This window comes from Pelobates fuscus, chromosome 13 (assembly GCF_036172605.1).
Source record: "Pelobates fuscus isolate aPelFus1 chromosome 13, aPelFus1.pri, whole genome shotgun sequence".
NCBI classification, from domain to species: Eukaryota; Metazoa; Chordata; class Amphibia; order Anura; family Pelobatidae; genus Pelobates; species Pelobates fuscus.
In genome coordinates this window covers 23,792,514-23,811,162 of record NC_086329.1, presented here as the reverse complement: position 1 = coordinate 23,811,162, position 18,649 = coordinate 23,792,514, and the positions used below count along the sequence as shown (strand labels likewise).

At 39.6% G+C, this 18,649-nt stretch overlaps 1 protein-coding gene across 2 annotated transcripts in view; it reads left to right on the top strand.

The window, feature by feature from the left end:
• Positions 1–18,649, top strand: part of MIPOL1 (mirror-image polydactyly 1) — a 300,629-nt gene that overhangs the window by 270,826 nt on the left and 11,154 nt on the right. For both annotated transcript variants that reach the window (XM_063439494.1, XM_063439495.1), the window contains one exon: positions 3,821–4,051. In XM_063439494.1, coding sequence (XP_063295564.1) covers positions 3,821–4,051 — 231 coding nt within the window. The remainder of the gene's footprint in view (positions 1–3,820; positions 4,052–18,649) is intronic.

The window sequence follows — 18,649 nt, the reverse complement described above, 5'->3', positions numbered from 1 at the left end:
ATCCAGAATCCTACCTTGGAAGTGGCACTACATCATACTGCTTATTTGTAGCAGAAAGGAAACAGAATTACACAACATATTTTTATTTTCAGTCTGTACAGGGAGTGCAGAATTATTAGGCAAGTTGTATTTTTGAGGATTAATTTTATTAGTGAACAACAACCATGTTCTCAATGAACCCAAAAAAAATCATTAATATCAAAGCTGAATATTTTTGGAAGTAGTTTTTAGTTTGTTTTTAGTTATAGCTATTTTAGGGGGATATCTGTGTGTGCAGGTGACTATTACTGTGCATAATTATTAGGCAACTTAACAAAAAACAAATATATACCCATTTCAATTATTTATTTTTACCAGTGAAACCAATATAACATCTCAACATTCACAAATATACATTTCTGACATTCAAAAACATAACAAAAACAAATCAGTGACCAATATAGCCACCTTTCTTTGCAAGGACACTCAAAAGCCTGCCATCCATGGATTCTGTCAGTGTTTTGATCTGTTCACCATCAACATTGCGTGCAGCAGCAACCACAGCCTCCCAGACACTGTTCAGAGAGGTGTACTGTTTTCCCTCCTTGTAAATCTCACATTTGATGATGGACCACAGGTTCTCAATGGGGTTCAGATCAGGTGAACAAGGAGGCCATGTCATTAGATTTTCTTCTTTTATACCCTTTCTTGCCAGCCACGCTGTGGAGTACTTGGACGCGTGTGATGGAGCATTGTCCTGCATGAAAATCATGTTTTTCTTGAAGGATGCAGACTTCTTCCTGTACCACTGCTTGAAGAAGGTGTCTTCCAGAAACTGGGAGTTGAGCTTGACTCCATCCTCAACCCGAAAAGGCCCCACAAGCTCATCTTTGATGATACCAGCCCAAACCAGTACTCCACCTCCACCTTGCTGGCGTCTGAGTCAGACTGGAGCTCTCTGCCCTTTACCAATCCATCCATCTGGCCCATCAAGACTCACTCTCATTTCATCAGTCCATAAAATCTTAGAAAAATCAGTCTTGAGATATTTCTTGGCCCAGTCTTGACGTTTCAGCTTGTGTGTCTTGTTCAGTGGTGGTCGTCTTTCAGCCTTTCTTACCTTGGCCATGTCTCTGAGTATTGCACACCTTGTGCTTTTGGGCACTCCAGTGATGTTGCAGCTCTGAAATATGGCCAGACTGGTGGCAAGTGGCATCTTGGCAGCTGCACGCTTGACTTTTCTCAGTTCATGGGCAGTTATTTTGCGCCTTGGTTTCTCCACATGCTTCTTGCGACCCTGTTGACTATTTTGAATGAAACGCTTGATTGTTCGATGATCACGCTTCAGAAGCTTTGCAATTTTAAGAGTGCTGCATCCATCTGCAAGATATCTCACTATTTTTAACTTTTCTGAGCCTGTCAAGTCCTTCTTTTAACCCATTTTGCCAAAGGAAAGGAGGTTGCCTAATAATTATGCACACCTGATATAGGGTGTTGATGTCATTAGACCACACCCCTTCTCATTACAGAGATGCACATCACCTAATATGCTTAATTGGTAGTAGGCTTTCGAGCCTATACAGCTTGGAGTAAGACAACATGCATAAAGAGGATGATGTGGTCAAAATACTCATTTGCCTAATAATTCTGCACGCAGTGTAGAGTGGCAGTTTTTTTTTGCTTTTGTCTCACGTTAAGGTTTTTTTCGTTACAAATATACAGATAAACACCCCTGCACTCCTACCCACAAATTGACATTCAACACAAAATATCTGTATTTACTCACAAAACAATCCTTTAAATATACCTCTAGGTTCACAAATGTCCACATAAACGACAGCCCCCAAATATGCTGCATATAAATACTCACAGTGACACTCCACATAGAATTGCATTCAATTTAATATACAAGGACCGCCACATTGTAGACATGCTGTCAATCAAAAACATAAACAAAAATATGACCAGCAATATCTGTCAATTAAAAAAAAAAAAAAACAATAACAAATATACAATGGTAAACTCTGTTGGGTGCCTACTTATAGGGTCAGGGAATATAATTGGGGTTAAGTGATAGATAAATCCTTGGACTATGTTCTTACCCATTATATAATACATTTTTTTTTTGCTTTGAATGTTATGGCCACGAATTGTTTGTAATCTTACTGTATTATAATGGATTATCTTAAAGTAAATTCTCCAACCTCTATCTATGTATACCTGGTGTTACTTGCCTCGAAAAAAGGCAGGTGCAATGGAACAAACATCCCCAAAAACATCTGCCATATTACTTGAGACTGTTGCTTATTTTGATCCTAGTTCCTGCATAATTTTACATTGGTTAAAAACAAAATTGAAGTAACAGCAACAAAAAAAATATTAATGTTCACACAACTTCCTGGATCGGCAAACAATGAATAACGGAATACTCTTTAATGAATGTGAGGAGTTTTTTTTGTTTGTTTGTTTGTTTGTTTTGAATGTAATGTTCATTTATAAATTTAAGGGAGTAAAACTTTGAGGACAGGAATTGTGATGTCTTGGTCCTTTACTCTCAGCACTGAGACCGCTTATACTGCCAGTAAAGAAAATGTTAAACCCCTGAATGGTGAATGCAAGCCTTTATTTTTTGAGTGCTTCTGCAACGTCACTGATGACCATCTTTAGCACGACCTGAATCTTGTCTCAGACATTGAGCACAAACTATTTTTGGAGAAGGTATTCATTCTGCATTTAGTTTCCTTTTTTTTCTTCTTTTTTTTAAAAAAAAATCTGCCTTTTCTCAGTCATAGAAACTAATGTTAACAATTTAACATTAAATCGGTAGCCAGTTAGATTGGTGAACCATTCTGCAAGGTGTATGATGTGAAGGGGCTTATCTACCCATCCTCCCATCGGAACAGTAAAGTGACTGGCTAAAGAAGCGAAGATTCCTAGACTAAATGATACGGCCGGTTTATTATTAAACCCGCAAGGTTGGACACTGAACTGTGTTGCAACTGAGAGCTTCTACTTGTCTAACTTTTAAATAGGAGAATACAGGATATCCAAGGCATCCCTTTCCCTAATATCAGGCTTGAGTAACAAGCTGGCCAACCTTCAAATAGTGACTATACATTTTTTTATATATTTGTTAACCTTCCATTTCCTTGGTTGCCATTAGCAGTCCCAGCTCATCACGTATTGTCTCAGTTGTATGACTCGTTATAAATAAAATAAAATAAAAAAATAAATAATGCGTTTCACCAGAGCAAAGCTCTTGATCCTTCTGTATCAGTATGTGTTCTGTTTCACATAATGTTTCTCGTATATTAAATTGTTTGTATGGTATAGTGCTATGGGGAATGACGACTTTATTAGGATATTTGTACAGATTTCACTAATTGCCTTTTACCTTTCTTTGTTAAAGAATATTCCATGGGTTCCATGTGCTTCTTCATCAAGCATTATTTGAAAATATCATGATAGACAATTGTTTATTACATATTATATATATTTATATATACAAATGAACTACATGCAATAAACATGCACCTGATTCTATTAAAGCTCCCCGTCATAACTTTTTGATTGTAAGCTCACGGGTTATCTAGCAAAGTACTCTGTATAAAAGGTCTTCGGAGGCTATTTCTCCGCTCATGGGAGGACCCTCTTTACCTTTTGTGTTGGTCTGTTTATATTCTACTGTCTTTTTTCCCAATTGTGCAACGCTGCACAATGTGTATGCGCTTTATAAATGCCAGTAATAAATAAATTAGCTTCTAGAAGTCGTTTTAGTTTGATATTAGATCTGGTATGAGAGAAACTGGAATATAACACATTTTAAATTGTGTCTTTTTAGCTTGCACCAGTCCTTGTCCCAGGAAGTGAACCTGAAAGAGCAGTACTCGCGGGCTGTTACCCTTTATGACGAAGCTCTGAGAAACCGGGAAGAGCTGCTAAATATCAACCAGCGGCAGAACCAAGAATTGGCACATCAGCTGCAACAAGCTCAGAACCAATGCACTGAGCTGCAAGAATCCCTACAGAGGGCAACAGCTTACCAGCAGGAGACTCAGGAGAAGGTGTACAAGTAAGTCAGTTACCAGTAATTAAAATGGTAGCAAGCTATAAGACCAGTAAGTCCTACATCACCATACAGTCCTAGTACATCAAATGGAATGTGGGCAGCAGTAATTTTATATCTTATCTTACTTAAAGGAACACTATAGTCACCAAAACAGCTACAGCTTAATGTCATGGTTCTGGTGTCTACAGGCTGTTCCTGCAGGTTTTTTAATGTGAACACTGCCTTTTCAGTCTGAGTGACTGCCACTAGAGGTGCTTCCTGCATGGAGGTGCGGAACGTTCGTCATAGAGATGTATTGATTCTGATTGGTGCAGCACGGCGTCGTACTGCGCATGTGCAATAGTTTCCCAATGCGATTAGCTGAAATGTATGTTTACCCCTGTAAATACATGCTTGTATTCCTGACACTAAAATGTTCCTTTAAGTAATACATGTACAATGTTTCTACTTTTCAGGATAGTTGCAAGGCTCAGATATACTCTGACTACTCACCTGCAGTATTTTACTGTGTTCCTGATCATTGTAAAGCGAACAGTTTAATTTTATACTAGGATGGTTCAAATTAAACACACGTAAAGGGACCAATGCTATATGCATATTCACTAGACCAGGGGTGCCCAAAAGGTAGATCCCCAGACGAATAAACTACAGCTCCAATTATGCTATGCATGCCTCTGAAATGCCTTTAGAATGGAAAAGCATAGTGGAAGCCGTAGTGTTAAAGAATCTGGGGGATCTACATTTTGGGCACCCCTGCACTAGACTCTTGCAGAGCATAGCATTTCAGTTCTAGGAACCAAATCTGAAAAATAAGCCAAACAGGTGCAAATATGGGCCAATCGGTGTGTTGTGCATAATATTGCCGCCATTTTGCTTATAGATCAGGTGAGAAGTGTAAGCAATAGAGACAACAACAATAATAAGATTAGCATAGGAAAAAGGCCTGTAATCTCAGGTACTAAACCAAATATAAGTCCAATTTACAAGTCATGGATTATGAACATCTTAATATTATTATTATTTTTTTATATACATATACACAAAATTTGATAGAGAGAGAGAGATATTCTATTGCTTAAGTATTTAATAGGGTACTCCAAATAATATATACTGTACTTTAATTTTCCACTGAAAAGAGCCCCCCCCCCCCTTTAAAAAAAACCAAAAACAATTCTGCATGTGTTCTTAACAGTGTATGCTGTATTATTCTATTTATTAACCGAAGATACTGACTTGACCAAAGTAATAAATGTGCATCTCCAGACTGAAAAAGTAGTGCATTTTCAGACAAGGCTGCTCCCCTTCCCTGTTATTCTAAAGAGTGTAATATAAGCCTGTGTCATAAAAACATCTTCCACAGCGCTAGCCTTATATGCTGTATAAAGAGACCTTTCACATCCTCCGTCTACTACTTGTTGGTCTGTGTTCATTTCCCAGAGATCTGCAGGTCTCTAACTTTACACTGCACAGCAATCTTTCATGGCCATTCAGAGCACTGACTACTCCCATAGGTTGTATGTTGCACTGCTCTGAAAACGCACACCGTAAAACAAAAGCCCACCCACTGTTAAACTCACACAGTAACAGCAAGACACACAAAAATGTGCTAGTCCTTTTTATTCACATCGTCCCTCTCCATGGGCTCAAGATGCACAAACAGACAGAAACATCTGTTTGGAGCACTTCTGAGGTGCAGGAGAAAATAAGAGTTTAGAGACACGTCAGCCGAGTGTGAAGTGACTGCAGCTTGGCAAAGAGACATGAAGAGGGGGGGGGGGGTTAAAACGTGGTTACCTTTTCCTAACACAGCTGTGCCAAGTATGCTGCTTCATCTTGCCGTTCTTGAGAAGAAACGGCGGAGGAAGCCCTTAGAAATCACAAGGAATGTAGCATAGTGGTGTGACGGAGAAAATGACCTATCGAGACACAGGACTTATCACAATGACAAGCAAAGAATACAAAGTTCTTTTCAGCAGAGTCTATCTTCTGTCCTTTCCCCATCAATCTCCCTGCCGCATATTAGAGTATGTCTGCTTGCAAGGTTCAGAGAAAGTGCCTTTTGTCTGCCCATCTGATAAAGTGACATTCTGAAGATTCTTTTGAAAATAGATTTATCCATAAACATTTCATTCATATTTTATTATTCATTGTAGATTTGTTTTACACACAGTTCTACTCCTTAAATCGTTAATATCAAACTGGATTTTAGTTTTCATGAACCTCAGGTCCACGTTTTCCTTTTCATCGGTCATTCACTAGCAAGTCCTCACAATCCATCGATGGCCTTTGCTTTTTAGATAACCTGTATTTTTCCAGTGTAGATATCAATAATATTGTGGCTATCTGTAGACTAGTGTTAATACACCCCAGTTGTCCAGAATTGCATCAATATTCCCATTTTAACAGAAGAACAGGAAGATCGGCAGCAAGAGCAGTGCCGCATGTTATTAAAATGCGCGTGTCGATGGCTGAACACTACAACAGACTAGAGTCTTTTTCTCCTGCACTATTTAATAGTGTGAGCAATATAAGTACCACAAAGGTTACATGCTGTTGTAGTGCTTCTCGTGTCATTAGGTTGGCCCCTGCTCACCAGAATTGCTAATGCACAAGATACACTATCCGTTTTATCTACATTTTAACTCTGTCCATTTGCTGAGTGCATCATTTAGTTAGAAAATCTTTCAAATGCTTCAATGATTTCAGTGAGAACGAATGTAGTTGTGGTAACCGTACGACAGGGCCTAGGCAACCCTGTCTATAAAGGCCAGCGGACAATGAATTGTTGCCAGTTTTTAATGCAACTCCCTCTGAATTAAAAGCTTAAAACATATTGTAAAATGAAGATTTAAAGAATGTATAATGGTATAAAGTCTCACAAGTTAATGATGCCTGGCAATGCTGATCTTCAGATTCCAGTTGACATAACTGGCTTCAGAGTTGCATTTGCAACCTGATCGAAGTCAAGAGAGTGGTGGTAAAGCTATAGAACTGACTGTAAAGAATCTTGTAGAGAGAACCAGAACAGTGTACTACCGGAGAAAGGTGTGCGTTTTCATACACGTGTATAGTGAGATTCTCCTTCTATAAAAAAAAAAAATGTAAACTGTTTAAAACCGATTATGTGTGAATGCTACAGTTACCGTCTGCAGGTGCATTGCTTCATTTAAGAAACACTTGGCGCTTGAGCCCAAAGAAAGCCCATTGACCCCTACACTGACAGAGAGGTGGGGATATGCTGTTATGTATCTGCTCCTCGCTAGGCTATGTCCCCCTCCTCCCTACCCATGTACAATACGCTGCTGATGCTCTCCATTATTTACTTAAATAATAACAGGGCTTAAGAACTCTACATCTGGGGCTTCAGCCCCCAATGCTCCCCTTAGCAATGCCTATGCCTGTCTGTTTGCTGCCAAATTTAATATAATTCTGAGTAACGATGATGCTCTCCAAAGGTATTTATTTAGTCAGCATTGTAAATGGTTTATCACTTTTTCTGAAAAAAGCTGTTTATTTCTTTGAAGATCTGGGTGATTGCATAGTGATCAATGTAAGTGTTTTATCGTATAATATAACAAAATTATGTGCTAATAAAAATCTCTGGTGATCTTATGGCATCATGCTGTCTAGTCAAAGTTCTGAAAGTACATAAAACGTATTATTTGGTGCAACATATTTGTTTGCAGGCAAATAAGGCTTTTTTTTTTTCTTTCCTTCAAATCTGTCACCGTTATTCAATTTGCTTAGTAAACACAAATCAGAATTAACTGTTGTTGCTTTAAGCCAACGTGCCTTTTTAGTTTTTATAAATACATATGCCTTTTCTAATCTGTAAGTGAGCAGTTTGCTGTGGAGAGGCTGATGTATACTTTGAGATACTATGTAAATATGCTTTTTTAATTCTGGATGAAGTCTGCAATTGCTAGACCTAATTTGTTTGTGCTTTTGGTCTTACTAAATATTAGTCTTGACTTTACAGCTTTTGCCTTTGCCAGACACTCGCTTTGTGTCTGAAATATTCAACAACAATCACTGCTTCCCTCTCCAGAGTTTACCTAAGTGTGCTACGTATATTTTGCTACTGATAAATCAATAGTACTGTGTTGTAATGTGCACATTTCCAGCTGTAAATGACTTATAAGCAAACTCTAACCACGGGCCTGATTTGTCACCCCTGATCCTGTTGGCTTTAAAACATTTGGCTCACTTCTGTATAGTTTACCTTGGGTAAGAGCTCTGCATTAAAAAAAAAAATAATAATAATAATGTACATCTTCGTCATAGAATTTTACCCTGATTAACATATGTTCAAATGATCACGTCATTTTAGAAAGATCTCGCATTGGCATGATAATCTACTAATTATTTTTTTATGTGCATATAAATAGTTTAATATGCAGGAAATTATTATATGGATATCTGAAAAGTGTGATCAATAATCAGTCCTAAGTACCGTCATCTCAAACGGGAGTTCGGGTATGTTAAAAAAAAGGAAATTGTATGGTTCCTCAATGGACCCTCTCTCATATAATAACAATGCCTAATGCAAAACGTATTGAAATATTTTGCTATAAGCAATAAGAATCTTGGGTCCAATCAGGCAAGTGACATAGTGTAAACCTTATTCACAGCCAGATCACAGATTTCTATGTTAAAACAAGAAATAAAGTCAAGGTAAAATGAAGCACAGTTTTTAGAAGCTATTCTACTAAATATAAATGCCATTATCCACAACAAAAGTTTAGGGGGATTTTTTTTTTATAAAATAATACATTTAATTATTCTATTGTATCTAATTTAAACAGACTGTGTATTTCAGTCCGCTTATGTTTATTTTAAATACTTGTGCGTTCCTTTTATTCAGGCAAGAACCTATTGAAAAATAATTTGTTTTTGTTTTAATTCTATTTTTATTTTTATTTTTTTTTTGTTATGAATAACCAGCCCACTGAATTGACAATATTTTAAGGCTAAGCAAAAAAGTGTATGTGCTAAACGATGAAAGAATGATTGCCTTGGTTTGCTCGTATGAGTAATAAAAAAAATGGTTGCCCTAACTGGATTCAAAAAATTTATAATAAAATTCCCAAGTGTTGAAAAATTGGATTAGATGCATAGACAGGAGAAAATAACACTGATGGAATTTGCAGTGAAGCGTAATTGAGCTAAAAAAGCAGAAGACAATAAAGTATTTTTGGGGGCTGAAGGCAGTAATCAGGTTTTAACTTTCATGTTCTATGCCTGGTGCATTTTTATTTTATTTCTTTGCATGAGATGTTACTGCAAGCAAGGACATGTGGTGCCACTGCTCTGCTTTCAAAAGTAGTTTGACTTTAAGAAAACTAATCTCCTCACCGAAGGAGAAAAGTGTATGATGTCTGCCTAAAACTTGGCACACTGCTGAAGAGCTCGAGATGAATGTGAGCTTTTGCAGCATTGCTGTTTGTAATGTAATACAACCTTACTTCTTAATCTAGCCAAAAAAAAGGAAAAATGTGAGTTATAGTCCCGTAAAATAGTGAAGAACTATATTATTTACTCACAATCGGTCCAGTATTGCACACACAAGTCTATTTTTTTTTTAAATGGGAATTGCAGAGAACTGACAAGGGTCATCTATTTAATTCTTTTTTTTTTTTTTTCATTATATATATATTTTTTTATTTCAGTAATGCAGAAAAAAAATGTAATTCTCTTGTCAGTTGTCCATACTTCCTGCTTTAGAGATTAAATATCAGTTTGTGATTCTCTTAACTAGAAATTAGACTAATTTCCAAACAAGATAAATATGTAAATCTTCTACCTGGACGAAGTGCTTAGATGCTATTTCTAAAATAAAAAAAAATTTAAAAAATGTATTGGTTTTGCAACAGTATACATATACATCACAAGCACATTATAGACTTCTCACAATCCTCACAATGCTGTTATGTTGGACATCACAAAAACATTTAGCATATATTTCAACATTATCATTGTAAACAAAAGCCATCTCCCTGTCATGGAGGAGTTAAAATTGGAATATCCTAGTGCTGTGCAAGGATGTGAGACAATTTAATAAACCAAGAGGAAAACAAGATTAGGGGGAAAATATATATATTTATCCAAATACATCGATCAATAGAAAACCATAAAATTGAATGTAACACCTATAACACAATGAAACACTTTATAAACACAACACCCTCCAGCTCAAAAAGGTATCCTGTAACATATGCTTATTATGTCTGATGTTCTGCCCACGCATGTGTTGTAAGTTTTAATGGATATCTCGATTGCACCATTTCGTTGAGGGATTTCCATAATAAAAATATTAGTAATAATAATTATATGGGGAATATATAAGTAGGTTCTAAAATGCATTATATATTTATTAATGGATATTATTGCACTCACATGTTCCAAAGTAGTAAATTCTGCTCTGATGTTTGCATGATTGTGTGGAAGACTGGTGTCCTATTTGATTTTACCCAGCTACAAATCCCACTGTGAAGGGTTTTATTTTTTCCCAGACATCCAAGTGTCATAATTTTGAAAAAATAAATAAATAAATATATATATATATATATATATATATATATATATATATATATATATATAAAACATCAAAATGAAAGGCTAGCACTCGAGGACTTCAATATCAAAAGTAAAAACTTTTAATCCGGTTTGTTAGATAGTCGACGTTTCAGTCCACCATTGTGAACTTTCCTCAGGACATAGATTTTTTGTCCTGAGGAAAGTTCACAATGGTGGACTGAAACGTCGACTATCTGACAAACCGGATTAAAAGTTTTTACTTTTGATATTGAAGTCCTCGAGTGCTAGCCTTTCATTTGGATGTTATGTTTATGTGCAGCTGAGCACCGGGCAGACACTGGAAGGAGAGCTGGAGTGCAAAACTCCCAACGAATTGTGTGTATATTTATACAATTAGAAAATAGGGGTGCACTCACAGGACTTCAAAGTGGATATGTGGTTTTATTTAAAAAAATAATATACATTGAAAAAGACCCCTTGAGGGTCAAAACGTCAATTTGATGACGATGTAATTGTATATTTTTCTAATTAAAACCACATATCCACTTAAAGTCCTGTGAGTGCACCCCTATTTTCTATATGTTTATTGACGCGGGTCAGCACCCAGGCATAAAACCACTTTTGTATTCATAGCAAGGAGAGTGACGAACTCTTTCTCTGACCCGGTGCTCGATTGCACTAAATATATAGAACAAAAAAATAAATCGGCACTCCCAGGTAGTTCACATATAACTTCTTTACTTGAAAAAGTGTAAAAAAACGTTTCGGTTCCACATAGGAACTTTCATCAGGACTAACAGAGTGTTTGTCCTGATGACAGTAACGTTGATATTTTTACACTTTTTCAAGTAAAGAAGTTATATGTGAACTACCAGGGAGTGCTGATTTTATTTTTTTTGTTCTATATATTTAGTGCAATCGAGCAACGGGTCAGAAAAACAGAGTAGGAGTGCAAGGTCTTTTTTCTTTTATTTATTTATATATATATATATATATATATATATATATATATATATATATATATATATATTCAATGCTTTTTTTTTAACTTTTTTCAGAAGAGACCATTAAAGCAGCACTGTCACTACCCACCCTCCACACCCCCAAAAAATGAGTATTTCATAAAGATAGAATTTTGACTGTGTTGGCATTCCAACACAGCCAAGAGATATACAGAGACAAAGTAGGGACTACTTTGTCTCTGAACAAGAAACTTTCACCACAAGACTAGATAGTATGAGGCGACAACAAATACATAATAGAAGAAAATAATACTTATCTATAAGAAACGGCTTCCCTTAGGTTACTTCACTGGCAGTAATCACTAGACAACCAATATATGTATACACAACGATGCGATACAGCTGTAAACATCTAGAAATAAAGGGATAATAAAAGAGCATAGTGTGATATAGTATATAAAAACTGTTTGCGCTGTGATAAAATGCACTCACAGGAGTATAGAAGGTTAAGCACGCCAAAGGTGCCTCCCCAGATGGAGATGGGGTCTCCAAATCTTCTCTAGATCCGTTCACTCTGTGGCAAATCAGGACTCTGGGTAGTAGGCGTTGTTTGAAGAAGCTTTATTGGTACAAACCGAGTATAAAAATAGATAAAAAATATTATAAAGTGCTAAAGGGTCCTACGTGTTTCGTCCCTGGTATATGGGACTTCCTCATGGACCAATAAATCAGTAACAACCATAAGACATAACATATGAAAAAAAAACCACCCACCAGTCCCTTTAAATAGGGCTAGTCCCAAAGTCCATTGGTGGTCCATTGGGCGTCTTCCTCCTTCTGGGATCCAATTGGTCCAATTCAGAAGTGTGATCACCTGTTGGAACATCAAATTCTTCAGCTGATACTCATTCCCCGACAAAGAGATAAACAGAGGTGCGTTTCAACAGGTACTTCCGTGTGTTCCAGTGACACCTTGCACTTTTGTCTCCTGCTCCAGAGAGTATAGCAGGATAGCTCTTACAAGAGCTAGTGGTATAGCCTTCTCCCACAGACATGAGACAAGGCTCTATGCTGGGGATGAACTGGAACTGATTTTTAATGGGAGCCAAACACGGCCCTTTATGTGAATCCCCATGCAAGGGGTGTCCTGATACATATCCCAGGGGCATTTCCCACTGGACCTGGGAGGAGACTACTATAAAACACACTAATAATTACATTAACTCTCAGGTCCAGGACATACATATTAAGTATACCCTAAAAACATATAATTAACAATTGAGTACCCCCTCAAGTCCTATATCCCGGGATAGCCTGGATCTGAGTGCCCAACATATCCCGAAAGCGCTTAGATCCCACAAACGCAGCAGAAATGCCACAAGGGTATATTTTAGACCGACTGCACACGAGGCGCCTGCCCAAAAGCGTTCCATGAAATCAGGCTGAGTCCTTCAGAAGTATGAAATACAATAAAAACCATGAATGTAACTGTTCATGTGTAAGCTAGTCGGGTGCCCCTCGTTCCGGAGTTTGCTCCCACCGAACGTCTTTCAGTTCTAACACTTTTTCCGAACTTCGATGGAGGTGAAAGTTACAGCGGTGTTCGCGTTGTTGAGTGTCCGATTATAGTTCCATACACTCGACGACTTAACACCGCTGTACGCGTTCGCGGCTAAAGATGGCCGCCGCCACATACAAATGGCGACCACCCAGCCGACTATTTAGAACGTTGCGGTTAAGGTGTTGATAGGGGTCAAAAGAGTCAACAAGCAGCACACAACTCTCCTGGGTGGTCTGTCTGTTCGGTAGTTTGTTCGGTATACGAACCACATGGGTATGATCCGTTTAGTGAATCCCATATACTGAACCATAGAAGGGAAAAGGCACGAAAAAACGTTTCCACAGTACATTGGCCCAGGTTTACTACAGGAGCCATAGTCCTGGGGCAGGAGACTGGCAAGCGGGCTCCTCCAGAAGCCCGTGACGAGGTTCTGTTCGTCACACCCATCTACTAGGAAGAAGTTGTAATTAGTGAGATATAATCAATTTCTATTCAACTAATACAATATTTGTAAACATTAGCTGCCATAAACGACCACTATCCGAGCCCACACGCGAGCCTGACTCACCTCAGGGTACTCTTTTCATATCCAAGGGCACGATGGGCCGAAAATTGAAAAAACAGAAGGCGGATAAGCCCCGGTTGGGCATGAACATAGGGGAGCTCTGGCGACAGGCCCACGATGCAACAGAGGCCAAGATGGCGTCCCTGCACGGAGGCTGCACGGACTTCTCAGATGAGAACTCCGACGACGCCGATGAAGTCCTGATGCCGGCCCCGGCGCTGCCACCGCCGATGCGGGCACAGACCCAGCCGGTAGGAGCAAGCCCCACCCCGGTTACCATGGAGGCCTTGGCGGAACACCACGGTAAGATAGCCGCGGATGTGGCCCTGATCCGGGGAGACCTCAAATCTATTGCAACGCGGCTGGGAGTAGTGGAGGAGACATCCTCCGAACACACCCGCCAAATTACGGAGCTCCAGACGGCCGTGAAGAACCTACAACAACAACACCTGCAGCACGAGCATCAACTGTCGACACTGGAAGATAAACGTCGCCAAACTCACCTGAAAGTCAGAGGTGTAGCAGACACAGTACCTGAGGCAGAGCTCCCACACCTCCTCAGGAGAATGCTCGCCGCACTGTTGAATCCGAAGACAGCCAAAACCATTCTAATTGATGGGATCTTTCGGGTGCCACGGCCAGTAAATGCACCGCCTAACACCACCAGAGATGTAGTAATCCGTTTTCAAACCCTCAAAGACAAAGCTGCGGTGCTGGAAGCTACCAGAGGCCTCACCGCATACCCTTTCGAGGACATGACCCTGTCCTTCTACGCGGATCTCTCTAGTGGGACACTAGCGTGGAGAAGGTCCCTGCGTCAATTTACCTCTATACTGAGACAACACCAGCTTAAATACCGGTGGGGACCAGGCCGCACGCTACAAATCACCGCCGGGCAAACTTCATATGTCATCCGGGACCTACACGAGGCCGCGGAGGCCCTGCATAAACTCAACCTCCCGGGGACCTCACCTACAGTACTGGGGACAACGTCCAGCCAAGGGCACTCCTTTAGCAGAGAAGCAGCCGGAGCCCCAGAGTTCGTGCCACTTCGCCCACCAGCGGCACCCTACGCAACAATTACGACCTAAAACCTTTACACAGGGACATTGCTACCCCGGCGCACATCGCTACCCCTAGGTCCCCTGGATACAGCCCGAGAGGGGCGACTTAGTTCACTTCGTTAATTGGACTCTCCATGCATATTTTCTGTATCCGGCTCGACACGTCAAGGGGCTGTCGGTTGACGAGGTGGTGGGGAGCCCCAGAGTCCAACGATTCCACAGCATTACCTGCTAACCGGAGTCTACCCAAGCTTTGATACCCCCTGCAAGGTACCACTTCCTAACACAATCCAGGGCTCAAGGGACCTGGATCACACCGGTCGAATCAACTCGGCTAAAGTTTCGCACACCGTACAGGCATTGCCCCTCAAACATTGACTAAATGAAACTGAGGTTGGAAGTTCTCACCCCGTTAGGGGAAAATATTCATTTTATGTTACTTGTTTTTATGACTATAATTTTTTCAACTGTAGGATGCTTTGAACTAACAGTCTTTGGCATGCACTTTTCCTGTCGCTACTGCATGTTAACTGCTCTGTTAACAAAACGAAGAGCACAATCTACAAGTAATACCGAGCCCTAACACCCGACTCCACGATACGAATCGTGGCGCATACCAAGCGAGACGGGATCTCTCTTTTTGTTGTGGTGGCCTTATATTTTGACTGTCATGCCTAGCCTGTTGTTTTGTTTTGAATATGTGCTGACACTGATGGTCATATTGTTGACAATAATGTTTCTAGCCTTCCATCATTGTGACTGCCGTATATAATACTTGTCTAAAGCTCTGACAGCATATGTCTCGGGGGACCGCTGAAAGCACGGCGGGAATGTAGGCTCCACTTTTCTTCAATGCAGACTAGGTTATATGATGCCCACCAAGCAACCAAAACTCTAGGCGACCTCTAGCGATACCATAAGGCACACCAGTTGTAGCAGACATAATCTTGATATGCCAATACTCAAACGCTAAACTGTCATTGCGTGCTTATATATGTTTAGACACTAGACACACAAGGTCACACTACTTGTTAACACTACCACATGACATGTTCTATTGAAGTCGGAGAAGCCTAATTACCAAAGCCCGCTCAACAGAATGAAGCCAGACCCCACTTACAATAAGGTTAGCATCTCATTACTAAACACCACATAGCTAGTATGCTCTTCGACCTTCAGAAGTACCATCTCTCATATCTCCTATTGTCCTTATAATTCTGATAAGTCTGTACTCACAAAATGAAAAATGCGCAAATGTATCAACCGCTGTCTAACTTGTTTATACCTTTATGTACGCTGTTGTGGCGTTTTGTCGATTTATTTGTACTCACCTGCGCAAAAAATAAAGAATTAAAAAAAAATAAAAAATAAAATGAAATTATAAAAATATATTTTAAAAAATATGTATGAATGAGTTACATCCTCTAAACATCCCTTGTTTTCTGTCGGTATTGTTTGTGTTGATTTTTCTTGTAACCCCTTTCCAAAAGCTTGTTTTTTATGTATACTTTGTCTCTGTCTCTGTGTTTCTCCTCCGCCTAACTTTTTTAGACTCAGGGCGGAGTCAAAGTGTCAACCCCGACAGCCATCACCAGTGACGGCTGCAGGGAATTGGCTGTGTCTATGGAGGGTCTTGTGCGAAAGTACAGCAGTGGCGTTGGTTCTGAAGAGGTTCTGCTGAATCAAGATGGCCACGCCCACGAGCGACATATTAAGTTAAGTTGATCTCACCTTTACCAGCCACCAGACCCCCGGCGGTGATGTCACAGTTGGGGGTCTTTGCAAATTCGGCAAAGTCCCCAGATGGTGACTGTAAAGGATCCTGCTATCCGTGCAGCGCTGATCCTTGTAGCGTCTCCCGAAATCCAAGCTGAAAAGAGTGAAGTAGTGATTATAGCTCCCAATTCCCCAAACATGAGTCGAGACTTCATGAAGGGGTAAAACGAATGTGTTTATTGATGGCCAAACTCAGCCCTTTTATGATGGTCTTCCAGCAAGAACACTCCCACATGGGACCTTGTGGAAGACTGAAACAAAATATACAGAACCAATCACTGTACTTTACAAATATTACACACACCCACAGGAAGAGTGTAACCCCTCCTCTCTATCCTGGAGATAATTAACTTAAGTGGCTGGAGAGAACCTAATTATCTCCGGGCAGAGAGAAACATGTTCTTTTTATTTTATAACCAAACAGTATTAAAATATATAACTATTATTTCACTGAACATAATCCCCATATTCCACATACCCCCAGATAGCTTGGATCTGAGCGCATATTATAGGCGAATAGTGCTCAGATCCCACGAACACAGTTCTCAAAAACGTCAAGCAAAGTCCAAGTTCACCAGTTGTTCGTGCAATTCCATCCGAACAGAGTTCCATAACTGTAGCTACCTGGGGTCGGTAGGTCTTTGGGGAAAGAAAGTCCCAAACGGCAAGGAGATCAATATGTTCGGGAGATATTATCCGTATAGACAAGGGTTTCGTACGTATCAGCGGTGGGTGGCGGAATAAGTGTCCGAAAATAGTTCCAGAGGATTGTTGCCTTTCCACCGCTGGGCGTTCAACGGTTTTAAAATGGCGACCGCCACGTGTTCGTCAAACGAACGAGGGCCACCATGCTTTTCGTTAATTACCTTGCGGTTAACCGCAAGATCTGGGAGGTAAATGAGGGGCACACGACCTCAGTGGGAGGTCGGGTGCTTCGGTAGATTTATTCGGTTCTTTAGTATTATACGAATTAAGCATAATACGCATGGTTAAACAAAATGCTGTTTCTGAGTCTGGTTAAACAGGGATTTCGTTACAGTGACTGTGTCACTTTAATATAATTTCATATTAAATTAAATAAGGCAGTTACATGTTAATCTTTTAAACTTCCCGAGCCACACCAATTTTCAAAGTAACGTCTTTTTTTCTGTATGTGTTATCTGGAGTTATCTACCTTAACACTAATTTGTTCTCTGTGGCATTAAAAAGTTGATAGGGATGGTTCCAGAGCCAAGGAGAGGGATTTGCAAGGTCTGCATATGATGTGGTTCCAGATCAGAAATTTTTGGGTCCCCCGTGCAGTGGGTGCACTGGATTGGCCAGGGAAATCTTTGGTCTCCCTCACCGGCCCATGAAAGGACATAGCCCAATTTGCATGGGATGGTTGTTCAGGGTGCCACCTGTGATGCCTTAAGGTAGTACAAGCCTGTTGGCATCACCACCCTCCGATGGTGTCCCCGGTGCTGGCTGCACCCCTCTAACGATATCTGTAGTCAGCCGTGTCAAAACAAATCTCATGCATAGGAAAATTGACCAATTTTTATATCATTCTACATGAGTATTGAACAGAATATGTCCAGAATGTAACTGTGGGCTTATCGAAATGTTAATTAAGTCGAAAGGTAGAAGTCTGATACTAATCAGATATTAGGAGCATTGTGAAGATAGTAAATATGACCTTAAAATCATTTATATAGAATGGTTAGTTCTGCCTATACAGAATTAGAAAGAAATGACTGGGCTTAATGGACAAATTATAGAAAAATAAGGCTACTTGAGATGGAGTACCCTTTTAAAATGTTTGTTTAAAATTCCTTAAATGACGTAAGGCTCTTGGCATTTTAATGTAAACTTCAATTACATTCCCTTGAAAAATGTTTTATTTTTACCCCATACCACTTTAAAAAAATCTAACTCATATATATGTTGACACCTACATCAAAAAGGGAAATTATGGAGATTTTACATGGAAATTTTAGGACACAATATAAATATTTGAGCTTTCAAACAAAAGTTGGAGAATTGTTCCTATTTCGTTACTCTGGACTAAAAAAAATCTGAATAATTGTTGATGTATACTTAACTCTCCAACAACTACAGCTTGACCCCATTTAGGCTTCCGCAGAGATTTATTTT